The sequence below is a fragment of the Malaclemys terrapin genome, chromosome 10, assembly GCF_027887155.1.
Source record: "Malaclemys terrapin pileata isolate rMalTer1 chromosome 10, rMalTer1.hap1, whole genome shotgun sequence".
In the NCBI taxonomy this organism is placed as follows: Eukaryota; Metazoa; Chordata; order Testudines; family Emydidae; genus Malaclemys; species Malaclemys terrapin.
Window position 1 is genome coordinate 60,032,868 of NC_071514.1, and position 24,866 is coordinate 60,057,733.

A 24,866-nucleotide genomic window follows, 5' to 3' on the forward strand; every position below is an offset into this window, starting at 1 on the left:
ACCAAGAGGAGTCGCTGAAAGCATGGGTCTAATGGAGTGGTGCTGCAAAGATGGATGGGTGGGTGGGGCCTGGGAGTTGCTTTGGGAGTTAGAGTTAATGCAGAAGCACAGTGGAGCTGTGTGATTCGTCTTGGTCTCCGTGGATCCCTAGGTTTAATTAAATTTGGATGTCAGTGTCAATACCTGTGGAGGCAAACCCCAGCAGAAATTTGCTGGAGTCTCCTTGCAAACATTTTCTGTGCTTGGGACTCTTCCCATGTGTTTTACCAAAGCAAGGGCTGATCAAGACCCAGGGGATTATGCTGCTCTGCAAAGGAAACTGTCATGGACAATTTAAATGTTGTGTTTCCTATAGGTAGCTAAGGCCCAACAGACAAAAATGTGTTTACAATGTTAGATCCTTTGCCCATACACACACACACACACACACACACACACACACACGAACCCATGCACCTCTGAGAGTTTAATTTGAAGGTTATTGTTCAATACACAAGGAAACTACTTGAATTAGTGTCCTTAATGGTCCATATTCTTTTGCAAAGTGACTCAATGGCCTAGAAAATGCCTTGTTTGCCACCTCCATGAGGCAGTTATTCAATTTTGACATGTTTTACTGGTTTTAACCCCATTTTAGACTGATTTCTCTCTCGTGCACAGACAGCAGCCTTTGTCAGCTTTTTGCCACAATAAAAGGAAAGGAGGGGGGAAAACCAAAAAAACTATAGGAGACTCTTTTTGAATCACCTCCTGTCTAAAAAGATTATTCCAAAGACTCCCCAAACATTGGGACTGCAATTCTGTTCCACATTAACTAGAATGCAACCTCCATTAATCAACCAAATTTTGTGTGTCCTTTGATTAGTTACTTAAGGCAAATTTCACTGTATTCCATAAGTAGTAGTTACTGACTTACACACCAGTTAATTTGGATATTAGATACTTTTCTCCCCAAAAAGTGTGTAAACTGTTAGATGGCTTGATTGAATACCAGTCACTATACGTTCCTACATACAGGTAGATATATTCAGATATATAATATAACTGTGGAGGTTATACTATACAACCTCATTGCCATGTTGTTCTGCATGTTCTTCCTGTTCCTCATTGTCTTTAATTTTGTGCTAAAAACATAAAATATTTTACTTCACTTATACCCACATTTACTTTGACATAGTCTTATTAACCAATCATGCTATATGGATGTTACCTTTTAGTGCTGAAGTGTAGTAAAATATTACACTTTGTTTCTGTATATATTTACTACATTCCTCTCCCTTGTCTACCAAAGACTGTTTTCATATAATGCCTATCACAATAGCAACTGTTATTGGCATTATACAATGTGAGTATAAAACAATTACTGTGCAGATACCTTTCTAAAAACTGTGCAAGTAACATCACGCAGCAAGATAGAAAGGATGAGAACTCTTTAAATGCTGCTTAATTTGTCACAGTAAATGAGATAAATGAGATTTTTACTTTAAAATATAAAAATTGGTCCTAGTGTTTTAGGCAGTTAGATTAAAAGAATTGCTTTTACATCATATAACATTAAAAGTGTTATATATTCAATTAATAAACTAATTCAGAGCTTGAACATTTGCTAACTTTGGAAAGAAATATAAGGTGGTTTAAATTCTGAAATTCACAAGACTAAGGTGTGACAAGCTCTTATGCAGCCACACTGGACAGTAGGAGGGAGTAAAATTACCCCCCAACACACACACACACTGAGTGCTTATCCCAAGATTAAGAGTGCGACAACTTGGTATGCTGCTTTGTTCTCTTTGTACACTTAAAGTTGTGGGTTTTGCTCAATTCAGCCCAAAGCCATACCAACATTCATGTGTGTTCATATAGCAAGATGACTGCAATGTGACACAAGGGCTTGTTCTGCTGTATCAAAAAACAGATGAGTGAAGCTGGAGAAACAGAAATTGCAAGCCAAGATCTCAGCAAAGGGGTTGAAGGAGCTGAGCAGAGGTAGATTGACAGTCAGGAGCTTCTGGGAAGAGATTGGAGATGTCATCACAATTGTAGTGATTACTTGTGATTGCACATCTTCACTGCAGTTCCCTTGAGGTCTTCCTTATATCTCAGAGTGTGGTGGCTACCATGCTTTTAACACTAATAGAGGTTAGTTGGGGGGTGAACATGAAACATGTTTAAGAGAAAACCTGCAGGTGAGCCGGAGGTAGGTCAAGGCAAGCCCTTAGTTTTGATCACATGCAAATAGCACACTGTAGCCTTGTCTGAATAATATGCATATTTTTGTTTTGATGAAGTTTAGATCTTCAAATGAGTGAATCATTTAGATTCCGGGGTACTGTATTATATACATCATAGCAGATTTTGTCATTTTCTGCAACGATGTTGAAATGGCACTGGTGCATTGACCTCTGGGGAAAAAAGCTTGAAATCGTACATCATATATTCTTCATTGGTTAATAGAATCTCATTTTATTTTACATGTTTTTAACATTTTTTTAAAAATGATACATATGAGGAATAAATCTAACAATACGATTTGAAAGCTTTTTTTTAAACATATTTTAGACTTGGAGAATTGGTCGATCAGTGAGTGCATAAAGCTTGAGGATCTGGTTAATTTGCAGTTTTGGAGGGAATGAATGTTTAAAAGAGTGTCTAGGAGTGTGTTCTGAAAGTGCTGGCATAGTATCAATGTAACACACTGCAAGTGTGACAATGTGAGTTCAAATTCTAGGCCTTGGGGTGTGAAGGTTAACTCTGTGCTGCTTAGCTTTGCAAGAGCAGTTTATACTCTCACCTGGATGGAAAGAAACTCCACTGCTCTGTTGGTCATTGCTTAAAAAGACAGTATTAGCCAACTATTACACAGTGGTATCTGAATCATCTCTGTATAATCCCTGTTTTGGCACAGGAGATATGTGCAGGAAAATGCTGACTTCTTACTGGCTTCTTCTGTACGTTGAGCTACAACAGTAGCATCTGTTGGCCAGTCTGTTTGTAGTGGAAAGTGTTGGGAAGGGGCTGTGGTCATTAACTCTATATTTGAGTGCCCTCCCCCCTGATACTGTAAAGAATTGATGTTGTGCTGGAAGCTAATACTGCGCTCAGTTTAGTTGAAATAAACTTCAGAGGAAAGCAAAGGATTTATTGGTGTTTATTTTAGGGTGTGTGGGGGGGCAGACAGGAGGTTGATTTGGTGTTTTTTAAGAGCAGTGAATTTGGGCTGTTGAAAGGTTTTGAATTGGCAGCCCTGGAAACTGTAGCTCTCTGTTTAGCCATTGAAAAAGCCCATTTAAAGCACAGGTGATCAGCCTCAACCCTGACCTGATGGGATAAACTCTAATATAAGAAAGTTTGACAGTCAAGTGTACTTGTGCTAAAAAACTAAAAATTAAACCTATCCAACAAAACTGGTGGAAATGAATACATCAGAACCTTTAGTGACAAGCTACAGATGAATTCAAGAAGAGAAATGAGCATCTAAATACAGAATAGGATAAAAATTCTGCATCTTGGATTATGATACTCTTTACTCATTAATTATATAGAAAACCAACTGAAAAATTTCTGTAAGTTTAGATTGGCAATAAAAGGACAAGCAAAGTTCCAAACCTAGGAGATGGGAAGGAGGGACTAGATTTTGAATTTCAGAGGCTGGTGAGAGAACTTACAGAGCTGTTCTTTGTTGGGCACAAGCAGGGCTGGTTCCAGGCACTAGCTTGCCAAGCAGGTGCTTGGGGCGGCCACTCCGGAGAGGGGCGGCACGTCCAGCTATTTGGCGGCAATTCGGCGGACGGACCCTCACTCCCGCTCAGAGCGAAGGACCTCCTGCCGAATTGCCACCACAGATCGCAATCACGACTTTTTTTTTTTTTTGCGCCGCTTGGAGCAGCAAAAGCCCTGGAGCCAGCCCTGGGCACAAGGAAAGAATAGTAATGATACTGTGATATAAGGAAGACTATCCAGAACCAGAATCTGAAACTTGATAGAATTTGGTTACCCTATCCTCTTAGATGCCATAGAAATGGAAGTTAAAACACAACCATGCAGTATGGCACAATCTAAAGCTATGAGGGCTGGATTCACAATCAGATGAAAGCATTAAGGCTGCTTGCTGGTCGTGATCCAGGGAGACCTTGGATGTATTTCGGGGATCTGGATGGCTCGTCCCTATCCAGTAGAGTGCGAACTGCAAGGATGTATCACAATGCTGAGGGACCAAGTTGGAAACCCCAAATGAAGCCCAAGATCCTGGAATAGCCAGTGGGACTGTCTTCTGTTCTGTAACTTGTACAGTATCTAGCTGAATGGGGCTCCCATCCTGATTAAAGCCCTAGATGTATGCTGGAGGTTGGATGAAACCTCATTGAAGCTGGTTACATAAAATGAATATAAAGTTTATTTTACTTTTCTGTGGTTAGGTAAGAGATATTAATGATTCTAGTGCTATTCCCCATTAAAAAGATAAACAAAAAATGTTTAACTGTGCCAGATGCTCCTGACATTACTGAGAAGTATTCACCCTACTCAAGGTAAACCTGCAACTTTGTGGCACGGGAAAAATATATATCCTAATAGACCTTAGTATGTGACCATCTCTAAAGTTATTTTATGCAACAAGGTTTCTTTAGAGAATCTGTAGTAATACCTGGGAAATAACAGCTGTTTCATTGTGGCACATTGTAGTACCACCGTTAAGAATGTATTACTAATTGTACTTGAACATTCTTTCTAATACATTTTAATAGTACGTAAAAGCAGCTAGTGTTGGGTTTTTTTGTTTTGTTTTGTTTTTTCTTTTAGAGCTAGATTGTGTCTTTGACCTACTTGATTTAGCAAGGGAGTAATTATGGCACCATCCTACTCTGTTGCTTGGTCTACACAACTGTTCGATGCTGCTATGGTAAAGAGCACAGGCCCTTGTTTTCTGGGTATTTGCTGTGATGTGGAGTGATAGGAGCCTTGGTCTTGCTCCTCATTCTCTTCACTTGATGGCCAGGGACAATACAGAAGTAAGCTGCACTCTTTCAAGGACTATAGAAACGTATTTCCCTTTGGCATAAGAGAAGAGCAGCAGAGAAATTTTGGCTGTCCAAATAATGATTCCTTCCCAGGGATACTTGTGGAGCAGAGTAATTACTCCTCACTCAGGGTTAGGCTCATTCTAGCCCTAAATGAAATGTAAATATTGTAACTTTATAGGACTGTAGTTTTTCACCATATTCTGGTCAGTAACACACTGAACCAAATGTAGCTGTGGTGTACCTTCATTGTCATAAATGGAGTTACCCTAGGGTTAAACTTTGTCCAATATTCTTTAAGACATGCTGTCACTCACAACAATGTTCTGTTGACATAATGCTATTTCAGTATGTGGCATATATTACAGTGCAATGGAGCTTGAGTCACAAAGCAATTTTACCAATTATTTTTCTGTTTTGTGAACATTAAAAAATAATCTACCATGAGTTCATAATCCATAGCTCCTCTTTTTAATAATGCAGACAGTTGAGTAAAAGTTCCCATAAATATATTATACACTTGCTTCTGCTACAGAGAATAAACCTTCTTGAAAACTAGTCCAAACTGCTGCTATGTGTTGACCTTATTGTAGGAACTGAAGAAGGCTTCACACCATCTTGCCCCCACCTCTTGGGGACTGTGCACAGAACCAAAGGCCTAAGTACAAAAGCAGCAATCTCCTTTGAACAGGTTGCCCAAATAATTCCTGTATTTTCCTGTGTGCCTAAATCTAAAGTAACTCTATTGATTTCAGTAGAGTTGCTCCAGAATTACATTGGTTTTATGAAGAGCAGAATTAGTTCTTCCGTTATTTACAAATATAATAGTTCTCTAAGTAGTAATCTTTCCTGTTTAATTCAAATAGATTTACACCAGCATTGCATCAAAGACCATCAGGAATCTGTTTCGGTCGTTCTTTCGCATTTTGATCATTGTATCTATTGCGAATTCCACACTTGAATTCCTTTCCCTGGTGGCAGTGATAGTTTTCATGCATAGGATGTCTCAACTCTGTTCCAATGTTTCTCAGTATCGAGATGGAAACTGTGAATTATGCTCTGCTTTTGTGGCCACATGCTGTGTGTGTGTGATATTATCACATGATGGTCTCAATATGTCTTATGCTTGGAGGTATCAGGGCTTTTCTCTTGGTCATCCATCTAGAATTAGTCTTGCAAAGTTGCGTCATTGTCTTTCTTTCATCTAAGTTTCTAAGATTTTGTTTTGGAAATGAGTAGTACTTTAGTCATATTTAAACCAAAATTCTCCATGGAAGTCCTTGAAGTGAATGGGATTTTTTTTGGAGTAAGGGCTCAGTAGTAACTGAGGCATACCCTCAGGATTCGGTTATAAGGCTGGTGGGTATGTCTGATACTCGTGAATAATTGTTGTCTTAATCTTTAAGCTCACATGAGCAGTCCTTCCTCATTAATTTAGCCGTGTCAATTTCAACAGCTAGAGGTTTTAAGTAAGGAGACACATCTTTTTCCAAAAACCACCCTGGAACATATATTTAGGAATATATTCTAATAATAATGTTTTCATGGTAAAGGAAAATAATTACTGCTGCAATAAACGGTAATATGTAATGCATGCAGTAAGCCAATCAACCTCTGATAATGTTTGAATACTAAGTTAAAACATACTTTAGTTCTTTTCCCACTATTGCCTTTATATCACAGCATTTCCCATTATGTCTGCTGTAGTGTCTATTTATTCTTGTTAGCACAGTGACTTTACTTTTTGATTATTCCTTATGATACTTACAGTGTTACACAAGTAAATTAATTAATATGATATAGCTATTGTTATATGCAGGAAAAGAGTATTTATTTGAATATTAAATACAGATAAGGTTTCTCTTGGGATTGTTCCATAGCACATTCGCAGAATTTAATTTCAAGATTTTACCACACAAGTTCTTCTAGAATATTACTTGTATTTTTTTTCTTTGATACAGGGACCTCTAGGTTTGTTGCAAATATTTTTTTTTCTGTTTTCAATCTTAAAGCACCAGTTCATTACATTTCAAAACCTAATTAAAATACATACTGTAGCTGTGAACATGGGTAACCCAATTTCTCCTATCTGTAATACCTTAAATGTATGTAAATCTAATATGATTGAAACTATTTGAAGGACCATCTTGAGTTGCAAGAGAAAAACAAAACGCGCCCCTCTTCCTTCCCCCCACCCCCCAAAATCGGTAAGGTTCACTGTTCATCTGGTGTCATTGGATGATCTCACAGAGAAGACTGTACCTCAGCTGAACCAGAGGTGGGGCAAAATTAAAAGTATTCCAGTTGCAGGAACCAATGAATTTGGCATTTAATGAGCAACTTAGTATGGGTAAAGATCACAGCTTTAGTAGATTGTGACTTATGCACGTTTCAAGACATTTCTTTTACATTTACCATTGCAAAGCCTGGTAAGATTCTCCTGTAGGGGACCTGTGTGCTGTTTTGGAGTATTCTGCTAAGTACTGTAAAATGATTGCATAGTTGGCAGGGGACAGCTGATGTGAATCCTTAGATTAGCTCTTATGGGAGAATAGAGGATTCCCCATGTGCATTTACCAAATTACTAGGAGGTCTGTAACACTTGTAATGTTCTGTCGCTGGACATGCTCAGTCTGAGTTTCTATGTCGGGTGTCAATTTCCTCCCATAGAAATAGGCTCACCAATGATGCAAGATTTGAGTATCTGAATATGTTAAATGCAGTGCATGGGACTTGAGCCAATTTTGCCCAAAACATATTCACAGAAATGCATCAGCAAGTATAAAATATTTTGTCAAAACTACAGACCGATAGCAGAAGCAGGAATGTGTGAATAAATGGGGTCCTGGCCTGTAGGCACTGCCATAATACAGTTAATAGTCATTATACAACCCCATTTATCAAGTTGAAAATGAGTTACTTTGTACAGCTGTAGGGGCACACATAGCCAAAATAAACTTGAAGTTTTACCTGCTTCAGGCAGAATTCTACCCTGAAATGGGTGTGCACATATATACACTCCTTCCCAGCAGAGGCCTGGCAGTCATCAGAGGTCCATAGGTTCTTGGCACCAAGTCATCTTATTAGGCTTACTTCAGATAAGGCGTATATGGAGTTCCAGCAATTACACATGTGGCAAAACCTTATTGCTATGTACAGATGAAAGGGAAACCATGGAGGGGAGTCCAGATTTCCACATGGAGAGGGAGCATTCTTGGTATTATGTGTAATTGGCTGTACAGCCATATTATTTTCTTAACAGGACATCTGAAAGTCCTGAAACCCTCTATCTGAATATCAAAAGAATTGCTGGGTCTGATGGATAATTTGTCCATTGATTATATTCCAGCTGTACATAAACTTCCAGTCTCCTGCAATGTACAAAATACATGTGCCATGTTTATTTTCCATAACTGAGGCATCTGTGACCACATGGTATATAATATAATGTATTTAATGCCATGTTCCATTAATGGTGAATATTTGTAAATGCCCATCTTTGCACCTTCTTTATGTCATCCTTTTAGTTCATGGAAATATATCCCAGTTAATGTATTATACCCTCCCGCCCTCCACCCCGCTGCCCCCTAAAAGGCTCCTATATCCCTATCTATTTTGGGAGTTACTCCGTTTTAAATGTGATTGCCTATATGGCATTCCCAGTATTTCAATATCTCCTCTGCTGTTGCATTGAACTTGGTTTAGCTGTTGAGCTCTTGGGACAGGCTTTGTTTTGGTTTGGTTTTTGGCACAACATTGATCAAATTTAAATTACGCCCCACACCCTGCATTATTAACCACATTTTTGTTTTGCTATAGCATGTTTCTGTTGAAACACTTTATCTCTTCTGATTTCAGCTGAGATAATTTTGAAAATACGGCTAATGTGGTAAAATGTAAATTTGGGATTAGAAAATCTCATGCTGGTCAGGGAGATGAATATTTCTACATAACATACAGCAGATGGCAGTGCAATGTATATTTCCTTGAGCCACTCAGCATTTTTTATGCATAGTGGTAAGTAAAAACAAGCATTTGATGGTTAAAGGAAGAGGACTGGCACTGTCAGGAGAGCATCTAATGAAAGAAAATGATAGCTATATTATGCAAGTATTGTGAAAGAGTATGAACTGTTTTACAGTATCCAGTAAAATATAACTTGCACTGTTTTCACTCAGTATTCTATGTTTTGATTGGCTTTTTGTAGTGGCTAGTAAGTATCTGGTGCAGAAAGCCCATGTACTGAATAAGACACCGAAGAGATATTGTGAACTTAATTCTGATTTCACTTAAACCAGGAATTGCTCCTTTGACGCGAATGGAGTTAGACCAGTGTAAAACTGTTGTAACTGTGATCAGAATCAGGTCACATTTACATCTCTATCATGCAATCAGTGATTTAAAATATAGGTAATAAAAGCAAACTAGCTTTTTCTCCTTTAAGAAAGCATCCTTCCTTTTATTCAAATTCTGAAAAAAGAATGAGAATGGTGATCTCAGTAAACCTAAGGTCATAGGGCCTGACCCTGGAAACTCTTGTTAGCAGGGCCGGCTCCACGGTTTTGGCCGCCCCAAGCAGCCAAAAAAAAAAAAAAAAAAAAAAAGCCGCGATCATGATCTGCAGCGGCAATTCGGCGGAAGGTCCTTCACTCTGAGCCGGAGTGAGGGACCGTCCGCCCAATTGCCGCCGAATAGCTGGACGTGCCGCCCCTCTCCGGAGTGGCTGCCTCATGCACCTGCTTGACAAGCTGGTGCCTGGAGCCGGCCCTGCTTGTTAGAGTAGCCTTCATACTGCACAGTATATTCTGCATTGGGTGGAGGGCTGAGGGCCCAAGAGCAGCCCCCAGCCTGTGTCATCCATCCAGGTCAGGGGCTCCCCACAGTGGCCTGGGCTCCCTGGCAGCTATTACTACTACCCAGCTCTCTGGGGGGAGAGGGAGTGGGGCCTTGTTGCAAGCGGGTATCAGAGGCTGGTGCTGCCCCTGAGCCTTGGGCAGGCATGTAGCAGTGCTGCAGGGAATCTGGGACAAATGCTGTCCCAGAGTCATTCAGCCAGGGACCACGACTTGAACTCTGCATTTTGGGGCTGTCCCGCCCAATTCGGGATGAGTGGTCACCCTAGCTATACCCCATACTGAAGGGACATGTAGGAAGTAGCCCAGGGCAGTGGATTGGGATTTGCTGCAGGGAGGATCCTGCGGGTGCTGCTTTTTACTGGGCTCGGACCTGGTGGAGAGGGAGGGCCCAAGTCCCACTACTTCACCTCCTTAATAGCCTAGGCCCAGGTACGGTAGGAGAGCAGAAGATTCATAGTTTAGGATCAGGATCAGACACTGCTTGGTGCTCCCTGCTGCGAGTCCAGATCCACTTCCCAGGGCTACTTCCTACCTATATGTCCCTTCAGTTTGAGGTGTGGCTCCTATTGTCCAGTCACTGATAGGAGCGGCAAGGGGCTGGAAGTTGGGTTCATTAACCACTAGGACATCCCTCCCTCCGAGCACCCTATCACAGAACTTATATGGGTTCCAAGCATGGAGTCTGTGCTTGCAAATCCCTGTAGAGCAGTGGTTCTCAAACTTCTGTATTGATGACCCCTTTCACACAGCAAGCCTCTGAGTGCAACCTCCCTGCTTATAAGTTAAAAACACTTTTTTTACATTTAACATTATTATAAATGCTGGAGGCAAAGCGGGGCTTGGGGGTGGATGCTGACGGCTTATGGCCCCTCGTGTAATAACCTCGTGACTCCCTGAGGGGTCATGACCTGCAGTTTGAGAACCTTCTGTAGAGGATGGCTGCCTAAATAAATATAAAATAACTCAACCCTACCATGTTCTGCAGTTTGGGGCCGGGGGGGGGGGGAGAGGGATAGCTCAGTGGTTTGAGCATTGGCCTGTTCAACCCAAGATTGTGAGTTCAATCCTTGAGGGGGCCACTTAGGGATCTGGGGCAAAATCAGTACTTGGTCCTGCTAGTGAAGGCAGGCGGCTGGACTTGATGACCTTTCAAGGTCTCCTCCAGTTCTAGGAGATAGGATATCTCCATTTATTTAAAAAAAATAATTTTAATTTAATTGTTGTTAAAAAACAAAACAAAATCACACCACCAACCCATATCTCATTTGCATGCCCTGATTAGAGATTTACCCCAGAAGGTCAAGTTCTATTTCTAATGGGTCTTTATTGAATAAGCAGTGCATAGCAGCTGATGCACAAAAAAGGTAATCCTGTTCAAGTCGTTCAAAACTTCCACTGGCAAATAAACTTCTGCCATCACCTTTAAACAATAAACGGTACTTTGTCGTCCATTATGTGAGAGATACAGAAACAGGTACCTTCTATATACAAACTAGAAATAACAGCTAGAATAACAGGGAAGAAGCAAAATAAATAAATAAATTTACTGCATTTGGTTCAATCCAGAGGCATGCCACAACAAAGGTCATAGAGGGTTAAGAGGCTATGTATTTCCAGATTGGAGGACATGCTCAAAATTTCTCTCTCAGGTCTCTTGGTCATAAATTAAATATGTTATGGCTTTTAGTGCCACTGGTCTATCTATACAGGTTTACATATTACAAGTGCATTATTTATATTTTTCCACTAAGTGCTTAGGGTTGCCAAAGTCTTTCTCTTAAGCTAGTACATTTAGCAAATGAGACAAAAATGAAAGACAGCAGATATAGTACTGGTTAGGTGGATGGAGAGCAACCTTTAGTATTTGTGCCTTCCGGGGAGATGCAAATTTCCAACGCTTATCCTTTTAATTTCATAATTTAATTATTAACATACTGAAAATGATTATTCACATAAAAGCATGTATATTTTATTTGTTTCTTTCACTTTGCCATCTTAATTCTGTCCTAATAATTCATTATCATGTAATCATGCTCTATATTTTGTTCCAGGGAAGTTTGGTCTGTAAAGCTTTAAGGAACTCTCCATGAGCATATCCACTTCCTGCACCAGCTTCCCCCTTCCACCTCTGGCATAATTGGAGAGAAAGGGTATTCCAGGGGGTGGTGGAGATGTGCAGGACAAAGCAGTGCCCCAATACACCCAATCCACCATTTGCAGAAGGTCCCTGAGGTCCTATATGTACATACCACATGTACGCTGGTGGGAATGAATTGTTTAACCATTAAGACTGGGATTTTCAAAAGGTGCCTAAAGAAGTTTTGCCCACTCCCCCCACCCACCCTTGCATTGACTTTCACCCAGAAGCCAGGTAAGGTTTTTCTACTCTCAAGTGGGACCTATTTCTTGAAACTATTAACTATTTTCCTTTTTCTGACTTTTACAGACAAGTTTGAGGGTTGGATTTTGTTTTTGTTTTCACTCCTCCGTCTCTCCCAATTTGCCTTCAAATGTCCTTCATACATTTATGTAAAGTTGCATTTTTATATTTGCATCTCACCTCACGGGGCGCTGTGAGGTGAGATGCAGAATGGAGTCCACAGAGAAGGTGTCTTCCCACAGCTTCAGATACTTGGGGAGGGGGTGACACATTGTTTTTAATGATGGTACATCTTAAAGCTACAACCTAGATATTTCATCTACCTTTTCCAACTGTGTCAGGGTGGGAAGCAAAGATGAATTGTGTTTTCTTCTCTTGACATCCTTGGATAAGATTCCAAATGAGCAAGATAGAACAGTCGATAGCTGTTTAAAATTTTAATTATCTCTATATTTTAGCTAAATGTTGGACAATCATTTAAAATCACACCAAGCTGGTGTGACTATTGAAATGAGAGGGGATTATAAATGCCTTATAGATGTACACATTTCATCAGGGACCAGTGCTGTGTTGAAACATGTATGGGCAGGGAAGAGTAGGTAGGGCAAGTGGAAGTATATCAGAGGAACAACAGTTCCCAACCAGGAAGTGAAAATTATCTACCTCCAGATCTCCTGTGCTATAAAGTAAATAGCAAGTTATTATTTTTTTAAATGATAAGTTAACTATCACCAGTGTTCTAAATCCTCTATTTCCTATTGATCTCTATGCAGATGACGAGTTGATTATAGGTTTCAGAGTAGCAGCCGTGTTAGTCTGTATCCGCAAAAAGAACAGGAGTACTTGTGGCACCTTAGAGACTAACAAATTTATTTCAGCATAAGCTTTCATGGGCTGCAGCTCACTTCTTCAGATGCATAGTGTTGATTATATTATGTTGTGACTACTTTTTTTTTTACTATTAATATTAATATTAGTATTTAATTGGGGAATCCAAGTATTCCTACAATCAGAGATCAGGGGTCCATTGTGCTCTTTACATAGACATATAACAAAATAAACCCCCTCTCCCAAAGAGCTTGCCATATAAACATATGACCAGAGATCACAGGTGGTTATGACAAAGCAGCAAGGGAAAGGACAAAGAAGCAGGGCAACCATTGTGTTGAGTATAATAAGCAGCATTGCACTGCACTAGCATCCTGAAAACTGATACCTCCATGAAGCTTTTTTCTTTAAACTATCTACTGTGTATGTGTGTTTATGCAAATTGTATTGCTTTTGATTGATGAGTACATATGTTGCTGTTTCTCAGGATTTATTATTTTTAAAGGTGTTTGCTAAAGATGTGTCTTGGATATTGGGTATCTAAGACTGACATTACTGATGATTGGACAAAGGGAAGTGACCAGAGAAATGTTGCAGAGGTGGCATTAGCACAAATATTGTGAACTCTTTATCCCTCTATGTAGTCAAATTTTCCAAAGGAAGACAATGTGGTGTAGTGGACAAAACACTGGTCTGGGAATCAGGAAACCTTAGTTCTACTCCTGGCTCTGCTACTGGCCAGGTGAGTCACTTTGAGCAAATCATTTACCCTCCATGTGCCTCTGTTTTCACCTATATAAAAATAGTTATAATGATACTTACCTCCTTTGGGAAGTGCTTTGAGATCTACATAGCACTATATAAAAACTAGCTGTTGTAATGATGGAGACTATTTATGACATGGATTCTGCAAATGCTTACATGTGGGAATAACTTTATGTGCATCTGTAGTTCTAGATAGACTCGGTGAGACTACACACATGGGTAAAGTTACCCACTTGTGTTAATGTTTATAGGACCATTGTCTAAAATCAGGAGTACTCAACATTTTACCTGGTATCAGTTAAGTGAAAATTGTAATTATTAAAAAAAAAAAAAAAAAAAGACCGTAAAAATCAAACAAAAAAATTCAAGTCCCCAGATTCACCCCCAGACTTTTTTTAGAAACTTAGTTACCTTTTATAAACAACACTAATAGATGGATCCAGAGTGGATTCAGATCTAAAATTAACTCTTGGGACTTACATAAGTATATTTACAGTGTAGTCTACTATAATTTTAACTACATTTATGATGGGTGTGAAAAGCACCAAGTTTGAAAAATGGAATAATTACTCTCCAAGACACAGTCACTTTAGCTGTACTTAATTTTACTCTTTGGGGGAAAATGTATATATAGACCAATGATAAATACCTTTCTCCTCTTTGTGCTATGTTAGAGAGACTACAAACAACATGTGCATAGATCTTTTTTGTGCTGTATAATTTTCTTTCTGGCATAGGGGATTTATTGTTGTACCTTTCATATAAGGAAGGAACGTTATGCTTTTTATTTATTAGGATTTTTTCCATTGCTAAGTAGGACAAAGATTTTAGAATTTCATAAATACTTTTGCTTTTGTTTGAAAGAAGGTTTTTTTTTTTTTTTTAGTCAGCAGCAGTCGGGGGAATAAAATACCTTGTGTTGATGTGTATTGCTTCAGACTTTACCCTCTTGTAAGTGCTTGCTTGACATAGTGGTGTCGAAATGTACTCTGAACCTCTGAATGTAGCATAAAGAAGTATTACTGCACATTTCTTTATTTAGTGTCTTGTGAATTATATTTGTCATGCAGGTTGTTATGGAAAAAAGAAACTACAATGATTATGCTTACAAAGTTAATGATATTCAGTAAGGTGGATAATTACAACAGTTTTGAATTATTTTCTTAATTAATCTTCACAACACCTCGGCAAATGGTTCAGCCCATCCCACAAAAAACAAACAAAACTCGATAACTATATGCTGTATTGTACCACCTATCTGTAGAAAAACCCAAAGGGGAGGCAGGAGCCTTGTGGACTTTCTCTTACATGCTCCCCTTAGCAGAATGGGTATAGGGGGCAATAAGGGATATAGGTGATATAATCCTTCAAACCCATAGAATTCCCAACCTTTCCATTCTGCCCTGATGGACCCACTTTACCTCTAGTAGCATAATTATCTCACAAGTTGTTTTATCAATGCCTGAACATTCCCATGGAGTCACGATGGGGACCCAGCAATAATAACCTCATATTTGATATTTCTGAAACGTGTAGGGAGAGCCCGCTCACCAGTGCCTCACTGGCCTATGTCTCAAATTTAATTCTGGTTCTTGGAAACCTGTTGGGACTGGAGAAAACAGGAAGGAGAGGGATATTCACTGGAAGCAGTTCTGCCCATTTCCAGTACCATTAAAATTAGTTTCCCACCACTAGCAGATATGGAAGGGATCATAGGAATCTGTTGATTAATTCTTCCCATGATTAATATTTTATTTGTATGGTGTGCTGTGAAAATATTATCTTGTTCGTGTGCTACTTGGAGTTGTAGTGTGGATGTGTGAACCATTTTTGGTATTAAACCCAGGGAAAGTCCTGTCTCTCTTTCTCTCACACTGAACTCAATTGGCTTTTTTTAGAAGGTTTTAATATATTTTATTTGGTTTAAATTTAAGGAAAAACATTTAAAAATGCTTCTACACTTCACAGATTCCACTTAAGACAAAGTGGAAATGGTAAAATTATCAAGAGAGGAAGGCTCCTCTTGTGATGGTTGACTTGACTCAAAAAGGGAAGTACAGAATTTTTTTAAGATAGTTTGTCCTGGTGAAACAGCCATCTAAATTTTGTATATCAAAGAGGTTTGAATAGTTCAGATACCCTTCAAATAAAGCGTCTGAGTTTCTGATACTTCCTTGAACTGGAGATTACCTCCACTTTCTTTGGAGTTCACCCAGTTGCTAGTTATGTATGTGTTGTACCATTACTTTGTGTGTACACCAAGTGTAATTGTGATGAAAGGTAATTACAGTCATTGGAGGTATACTGTGCGATATGTCACCCATATGCCTCAACGTGGCGTGGGGGGGGGACGACTTGATGGGACAGCCCCAGCAGCAAGGGGGAGAGAGTCTTGCTGAGGGACAACAGGAAGCTCCTCCTGCATCCCCCACCTTTGAGTCTCTGGCAACAATTGTGGGGGTAGGGGTGCTGATTGGTCACCATCCTCCAGCTCAGGGATTTAACCTGGAGCAAGGGGCCAAGTAGAGCCTCTTTCAGCTCTGTTCCAACACTCACCCGGAACTGGGAATCCAGCCTGGCAGATGCTTCAGGTCTAGCTGATCGCACATTTGACAGTCAAGAAGGAATTTTTTGTTCCCATAGGGCCAGTTAGCAGAGATGCAGGGAGTTTTTTGCTTTCCTCACAGCACCTTAAAGCCACAGTAAGTTAAGTAGAAATGTGCTTAGAACCTAACTGATGTACTTGGTTGAGCTGTTAATTTGTCACAACTTACATATGGTTTCCAATACAGTTCAAAGGAAAAAAAATGAGCAATTCCCAGAGGTAAAAGACCTGGAATTTTCCTGATTGGCCTGGGGCTCATGGGATAGGGTCAGACATTGTGGCACTCAGGGGGCCAAGGTCCCCCACCTTCCTGCACCTTGCAGGGGAGTGGGGGAGTGTGCTAGAACTCAGAAAGAGCTGAGTCCTGGGGGCTAGGCTGAAAGCATACCTCGACTAATTACAGGTTATATGATAGGAGACCTGTAACCCCCATACTGGAATCTCTTAAATGCCTGGTATAGAAGAGTATGGGTGATGGGCACGTAGCTCCCCTCCCATATGTTTAACTTTAATAAAAGTTGGTTCTGTCATTTAAAATCCATCCATGTGTCTGACCTCATTTTGCTGCTGTGTCCGGATCAATAAATGAATGTGAGTTATTGTTTACACCTAGTAGAACTACAATGGTGTTTTGTGGTAGCTATGTACTTTGCCTTATGTTATCAAAGAACAGTAAATGAGAAAACGAGACTTTCTTCTTGACACAAATATGTCCCCCAAATCCACAATGCAATAAAACGTCCTTATAAATTTTACTTTATTACTTTCCTGTGCTTTACCTTTCAAAAGAGGTATGCTTTGTTTCAATCTGTATATTTTTTTCTCATTGTAGATTTCAAGACAACAGATGAGTTGTGAAAGAGAACAACTAAGGGTAAGTGCAACAATATGCAGAATGCTCTTCCCTACTCTACAATAAGCAGACTCTTTCTCATGTCACAACAAAAGGTTCTCTTGAAAGATGGACTGCAGCTTTTGGGGTCAAGAGAGGAACATATTCATTTCAGCTAATTTACTATTGACTGTGTTGGTTAATATTGTATATCTTATTATGAAGTACCATTACAGTATGGATGGATTTTTCTTATATAATTTATTTGGATTTGGCAATGAATACTTTTTTTTCGGGAATTTGTCTGACACCCGGGTCCTTTTTTTTATGTACAAGATGAAGCCCTAGTACTTATAAAGGTCAAATGTCTCACAAACCTTCCCCATTGCCAGGTTGTTTGAGATGCTGAGATATTCTTTTTTTCATTGTCCGTGCGATGCCTGTTTTCAGTTAAAAATTAATGTCAAGATCAAGAGCAAATTTCAGAAGAGTTCAAGTATTATAGAATATGTATTTGTTGTGGTTTTGTGGCATGCTCTGTAAATAACGGAGTTCCTATACCCAAGTTGCTCCGTCTTTGTTTTGTTTGTTCCTTTAATGGAAGTACCAGATTTTCTTAAGTATTTCAGTCTGTGCTGCATTTGAACTTTACCTGTTCAAATGCATCTTTAGATGCTTTTTCAGCACCAATAGGTTTATGCACAATTAATAGGTTCTAATACTTGTGCAAGCTGGTGTTAAAATTTATACACACACAGCAAGTATTTTTTAAGAATATGGTCAAACAATGGGAAAGCTAGTTTTGTCATGCCCTATGTTGGGTGTTTCCTTGCTAAAACTATATTTATTAAGAGTTGAGAGGCAACTTTGTAGCACCGGCTGTGTAAGAAGATGTATATTTCTTTTTATTTCCTTATTTTTTTGTTTTTGTTTTTAATTTTTGGAAGTAGAAAATACCACCGCCTTGTTTTTGTGGCAATAAGACTGGTACCAAGCAGCAGCAGTTCTGACAAGGCTTACAGAGCATTATGTATAAATATAAACAAATATTCCATTCATAGTATGTGTTTCATGAACTTAATCAGAAGTTTCTTTTAAAATTTTGTTTAATTTTTTGCTATAAGCTATTACTTGGTTTTAACGATATGATCTTTCAGTCACACCAGTCAGTTGGAATGTATCAAAATTATTAAAGAAGCAGTTAGGATAATCCTGCTCACTATGCAGTATTCTGTGAGGAATACTTTTTAATTTTTTTTTTTTGAATGGGCAAAATACTTCTTCCTTGGTATTAGTCTTGCTGATGTTAGGTGACTGCACTAATGTTAACATGGAGATTTAGGAGCTGTGAAGATGCTCTGTTTTGTCATTAGAGTAGTAATGTCTCAATGGAGCCAATTGTCAAAGCTGAAAGATTGCTATGAGTTGTACATCACTGGAGGGCAGTCTTCTCGGGAAGAAGTAGTGCCATTAGAACCAAAAAAGAAGTTTTTTGTTTCTTTGTATTAAACTTTCTTCTCTGAATTGAGGAAAGAGGGCAGAGAACTCTCAAAATTTAAAGGAGGCAGGCTCACAAATCCTTCATAAGCATGTGTGGTTTTGTCTGATTACTGAGTAAAATGGCCTCTTCCAGCTTATTTTACAGCAATACCTATTCTTTCATGTGATTTTTTTTTTCAAATTATTTTATAATTGCATCACAGTTTTAGAACTACTAGAATCCATTTTTTCTATCCAATCAATGTAAAAAAATGTAGTAATCACTCTGGTTGAGGGGCACTATCAGAGGTGTTTGTGTGCCTTCCTGGATATGTGCTGTCTTGTCTATGTACCAGTCAGCTCCTGCCTGAATTTAACCCTTCGTAGTGATATATCAACCAATACAATAACAAATAAGTGGCTGGAAGATACCATATTCATAGTATACAAGTTAAATTCCTGATGTCCAAGCATTATTATGATAGATTTATGCAAGGTAGTATGAAGAATGTTGTGTTGCCATTGTTATATCCAAACATAACTGAATATGAAAAATACCATAAAAGAAGCTAAAAACAAAATGAAAGTGGTTACTTTTCCATCCCATGTACTGAAAATTGATTCACAGTCAGGTGGACTAGAGGTGTTTTGGGGGTGGGGTTTGTTTTTTGTAACCAGACTGAGCTTTACCACAAGCTGTAAGTGAACTGCACTAATTGAAAAAAGTTATGAAAGCCTCCACATGGCAAATAGAAATTTTCTATGTCTACTAAAATTACATTTGAAGCAACATTGTCTAACGTAACAACATAAAGAATACTGAATGAATGATTTGATTGAATGAAAGAATAAATGTGGGTGGAGTTGATAAAAACAGTATTGAAGCCATCGTACGTTTATGGTCAGAAATGACAGCTTCTTACTCATGAGATTGGATTTCTGAATTTTTCTGAGTCTTATTTGCTTACAGGTTTTCACCACTGTTAGTACTGAAGGGTCACTATGGCTGGGAAAGAAAGTGGTGAATTCTGTGGTCATTCACATAAAGTAAATGGTCAATGAAATTCAAATGGCAAACCTTTACTACTGGAGATGACATAAAAGGTAAAAGAGACCAGTTTAACTTCAGATGCCAGGCTGAGACTGCAGGGAAGGCAGCCTCGACATGGATGTCATTGAGTGAATTTCAACATGTAACTCTTAATGTCATTGTGTCAAAATTACTAAAACTGGAAGACAATTAGAAATTCTAGAATATGAATTTTAGAATATCCCACGGCAGCAAAGTTCCAGGAAGACTGCAGTAACACCAGCTTGGAGCTAAGTAAACTGGAAGCACAGTCCTAATTAAATATTCTCCCTATGCTGCAAGTAAGCCAGGGGGGGTGTGACACTATCCATCAGTGGATGTGATTCAAGAATATCTGTGTAACAAATTCCCACTGGGAACACAGTGTTCATTTAATGAATGTGTGCCAGGATATTACAAATTCTTTGTTAGCTATCCAATCCAGCACTTGTACCATGAGCCTCACTTATACCTCTTAACTCCAGTAAGCCCTTTCTGCCAAACTGGCAATGTCCTGGATCCTGGCCCATGACAGGCAGTTCTCAAGTCAAGGATACTCCACCTAGAGATAGAGCAGTGATGCTCTCTGGTTTATTGGGCGGTTGTAAGAAAAGGTGCTCTGATCAAACCTTGATGATAAAGCCAGGTTGGGAATGGTTAATTTCGAGTTATTTGGCCATGTCCAAACTAGGAAAAATAGGTAATTCTTAAACATGTTAGCTAACACATTTTTAAACCTCTGTCTCATAATACAAATACATAAAATCAAACAAGACATGCCAATTGTCACCTTGATAATTTATTCATATGGTGTATCCCTTTCAGACCCTTTGTCTACTTTGGTTACTTTTAAATTCTAAATCGAGGGCAGAAGCTTTCTGATTTGGTCTGTTAGTATAGTACCTAACATAATGAAATCTGCTGCTGATCAGGCCTGAGGGTACTCTCACTGTATACATGATAAATAATTATAATAATTAAGCAGGGTTGTGTGTCTGATCCATTCTGTACTAAAGAGCTGAATAAGGCATTGGCCACCAGTTAATGACTTAAACAATTGTCTCTTCAACCTATTATCCATGTCCTCTTGTGTGCTAATCTGTATGCTGATTGGAAGTTAATGTTTATGATGTCTAAATTATTTAATTGAGATCTCTCCAACTCATCAACGCTATATAACTGGCTGCAATGGAAAGCAAAGGACTTCACATTTAGTGCACATTGAGTGATTTTTTTCCATTGATGTATATAACACATCAGTCAGACTTCTGAAAGCTTTTTTCTGGTATGCCACCTGGACCATTTAAATCAGCTTCTGTACCAAATGACTAGAGGAAAGCTAATGTGACGCCAATTTTTAAAAAGGGCTCCAGAGGTGACCCTGGCAACTACAGGCCAGTAAGCCTCACTTCAGTACTGGGCAAATTGGTTGACACTATCATAAAGAACAAAATTGTCAGACACGTAGATGAACATAATTTGTTGGGAAATAGTCAACATGGTTTTTGTAGAGGGAAATAATGCCTCACCAATCTACTAGAATTCTTGGAGTGGGTCTACAAGCATGCGGACAAAGGAGATCCAGTGGATATAGTGTATTTAGATTTTCAGAAAGCCTTTGACCAGGTCCCTCACCAAAGGCTCTTAAGCAAAATAAGCAGTCATGGGATAAGAGGGAAGGTTCTCTCATGGATCGGTAACTGGTTAAAAGATAAGAAACAAAGGGTAGGAATAAATGGTCAGTTTGCAGAATGGAAAGAAGTAAAGAGCGGTGTCCCCCAGGGATCTGTACTGGGCCCAGTCCTATTTAACATATTCATAAATGATCTGGAAAAAGGGGTAAACAGTGAGGTGGCAAAATTTGCAGATGATACAAAACTACTCAAGATAGTTAAGTCCCAGGCAGACTGTGAAGATCTGCAAAAGGATCTCACAAAACTGGGTGACTGGGCAACAAAACGGCAAATGAAATTTAATGTTGATAAATGCAAAGTAATGCACATTGGAAAACATAATCCTAACTATACATATACAATGATGGGGTCTAAGTTAGCTGTTACCACTCAAGAAAGAGATCTTGGAGTCATTGTGGATAGTTCTCTGAAATCATCCACTCAATGTGCAGTGGCAGTCAAAAAAGCGAACAGAATGTTCGGAATCATCAAGAAAGGGATAGATAATAAGACAGAAAATATCATATAACCTCTATATAAATCCATGGTATGCCCACACCTTGAATACTGCATGCAGTTGTGGTCGCCCCATCTCAAAAAAAGATATATTGGAATTGGAAAAGGTTCAAAAAAGGGCAACAAAAATGATTAGGGGTCTAGAATGGCTTCTGTATGAGGAGAGATTAATAAGACTGGGACTTTTCAGCTTGGAAAAGAGGCGACCAAGGGGAAATATGATAGAGGTCTATAAAATCATGAGTGGTATAGAGAAAGTAAATGTTATTTACTCCTTCTCATAATACAAGAACAAGGGACCACCAAATGAAATTAATAGGTAGCAGGTTTAAAACAAACACAAGGAAGTATTTTTTCACGCATCGCACTGTCAACCTCTGGAACTCCTTGCCAGAGGGTGTTGTGAAGGCCAATACTATAACGGGGGGAGATAGGTCCATCAATGGCTTTTAGCCAGGATTGTCAGGAATGGTGTCCCTAGCCAGAAGCTGGTATTGGGTGACAGGGCATGGATCACTTGATGATAACCTTTCTGTTCATTCCCTTTGGGGCACCTGCCATTGGCCACTGTCAGAGAACAGGATACTGGGCTTGATGGACCTTTGGTCTGACCCAGTGTGGCCGTTCTTATGTTTTAAAGTTTGCAAAGCTATTATGCCTTTCTTTCAGTTGTCTCTATTAGCAATGATTTTGTATTCCTATATACCATCTTGAATATTCATGATTTCATAATACTAGAGTCCGAGTGGTGCTGCCTGACCTGGCTTGGCTCAGGGTAAAGTTGTGTTAAAAATTAAAGGATGTTCAAAAGGAATTAATCAAAGAAACAAACCATCTCTTGTTTCTCCAAGAGTTTTCCTCCATCCGTGCACTGATGTATTTTCAGCATCTCTTCTAACAAAAACAATAAGGTTATCCAGTCACTCCCTCCCTCTTCTGTTTTATATTCCCCAATCCTGATATTTAAACCCTTTATCAGTGATAGATTCCCTCTCCCATTCTCTCAGCACTACATCCCACCCCAGCCACTTTTCATTGTTTTATGACTTTATGGACGATCTTGTGGAGCTGAATTTAATTCTAATTCTGATGCCTTAAAAATTGTCTGTGAAAACACAAACCTCAGACCTTGCTCAAAATCATTTTAAAAAACCTATTTCATCTCATATTTGTGCCTGAAAAATCAGGCTTTGAAACATGAATCATACAGCTTATTTAAGGCTGTGAAGAAGCTTAGGATCGCAGCCTTAGGTAGAAATAAGCTGTAATTCATAAACCTATAAAAAGCACAGTGACTGCCTCAGAAGTCTGTCTGCTGCTTCTAGTGAACCTTCCTTACGGCTGCAACTTTAACCTGGGGTTATGATTTTTTATCAGAGCCTAATGACCTTGTTTAAACTAAAATCCTAACCTAAACCTCACTGGGTTTCCCCCAGCCTTCCCTTCTACTAAGAGTTAATCATTTTCCGTTATAAACTGTACCTAATTTTTAAGTTTTGTATCATATTATGTGCATGAATTTGGGTGTCTAAACTAGTGCATTTGATCCTTGTGCAGTAATACTTTATGAACACTGTAAAATGGGCATGGAACTGTTTTAAACCCTCATGTAGGAGGGTTTATTAATGTTCCTTCCTGTGAATACCAATGAAGTCTAATGGTAAATGGTATGATTAAGTCTCTTGATCTTAAGTCTTGGGTGACCTAATTGTGACTCCAGTTAACAACGTTCTTTGCATGCATTCATTAGTGGGAAACATTATATACAATCATCAGTTCCTTCTGAGATCTGGTAGATCTAGGAGGTGCAGAGCCTCAGTACCACCACTTGAAAAGAGAAAAGCATGATTGGATTTGGTCATTGATAAGTCTTTTAATAGTTCCCTACCTTCTAAACAGTAAATCAATCAAAAACAGTAACATGCACACAAAGGCATGTTACTGAAGTATAAAGGTCATGCCACTTGAGATGGGCATGGGGGAAAGAAATTGAGAGGTAGGTCTTATTCACGCTGAAATGTGCACAATGAGAACAGTGTGTGATTCTCATTTCTATATATCATGTCCTGCAGTGCTCACTCTCTGCGTCAGCATACGTTACCGTTCGGGGGGGGAATGCTTAACTCTGAGTTCCAATTTTCAGGGTTTCTGCTAAACCTTTAATATCATTTTAATTTATTTTTGTGTGCTTTCCTATATGAAGTGGATGTTACCTCTTTAAAATCTTTGACTACTAATCTGAACTCCAGCATACAAAAACAACAGTGGACATTCACGGGTATTATAACATTAAAAATTACTGATGGGAAATTATGGCCAGATTTTCAAAGTTAGATGCCCTGAATTATGCATGTACACTTGAGTTCACCTAACTTAAATTTGCAAATATCCAGTGCTCATATGTGAATTGGGTATCAAGCAGGCCTCTTAGTTGGCCATATGTACTCAAACAATGTACCTGATGTCTTTTCCTTTTTGTTTTTTGGTGGTGGTGATTTTCCCCTCAGTAGATGAGGTCAGCCCCTACCTAAAGGTCCCTATCCTATAATTGGAGCTACTCAGATGGGCTCTTGCACCCACACACAGCTCCATTACTCCACGTGGCTGGATCCAATTGCAGGACCTCATTTACATCACACTTGACACGTACTCATGACCAGTAGAACAGCAAAGGTGAAATCCTGGCCATACTGGAGTTTTGCTACTGACTTTGAGAGCCATGATTTTGCCCCCAGACTTTTGAGCACCAGCATAGTTTTTTTTAAGGCTCTTGTTAGTTTTCCAGTTATGCTCCACTCTCACAGACTCAACAGTCATGATATCTCTTGAGATTTTCATGTGTTGCAGA

At 39.1% G+C, this 24,866-nt stretch overlaps 1 protein-coding gene across 13 annotated transcripts in view; it reads left to right on the forward strand.

Annotated features, from left to right (window-relative positions):
- Positions 1-24,866, forward strand: part of RBFOX1 (RNA binding fox-1 homolog 1) — a 2,469,250-nt gene that overhangs the window by 1,857,768 nt on the left and 586,616 nt on the right. For all 13 annotated transcript variants that reach the window (XM_054041251.1, XM_054041252.1, XM_054041257.1 and 10 more), the window contains one exon: positions 17,282-17,323. In XM_054041251.1, the coding sequence (XP_053897226.1) occupies positions 17,282-17,323 (42 nt within the window). The remainder of the gene's footprint in view (positions 1-17,281; positions 17,324-24,866) is intronic.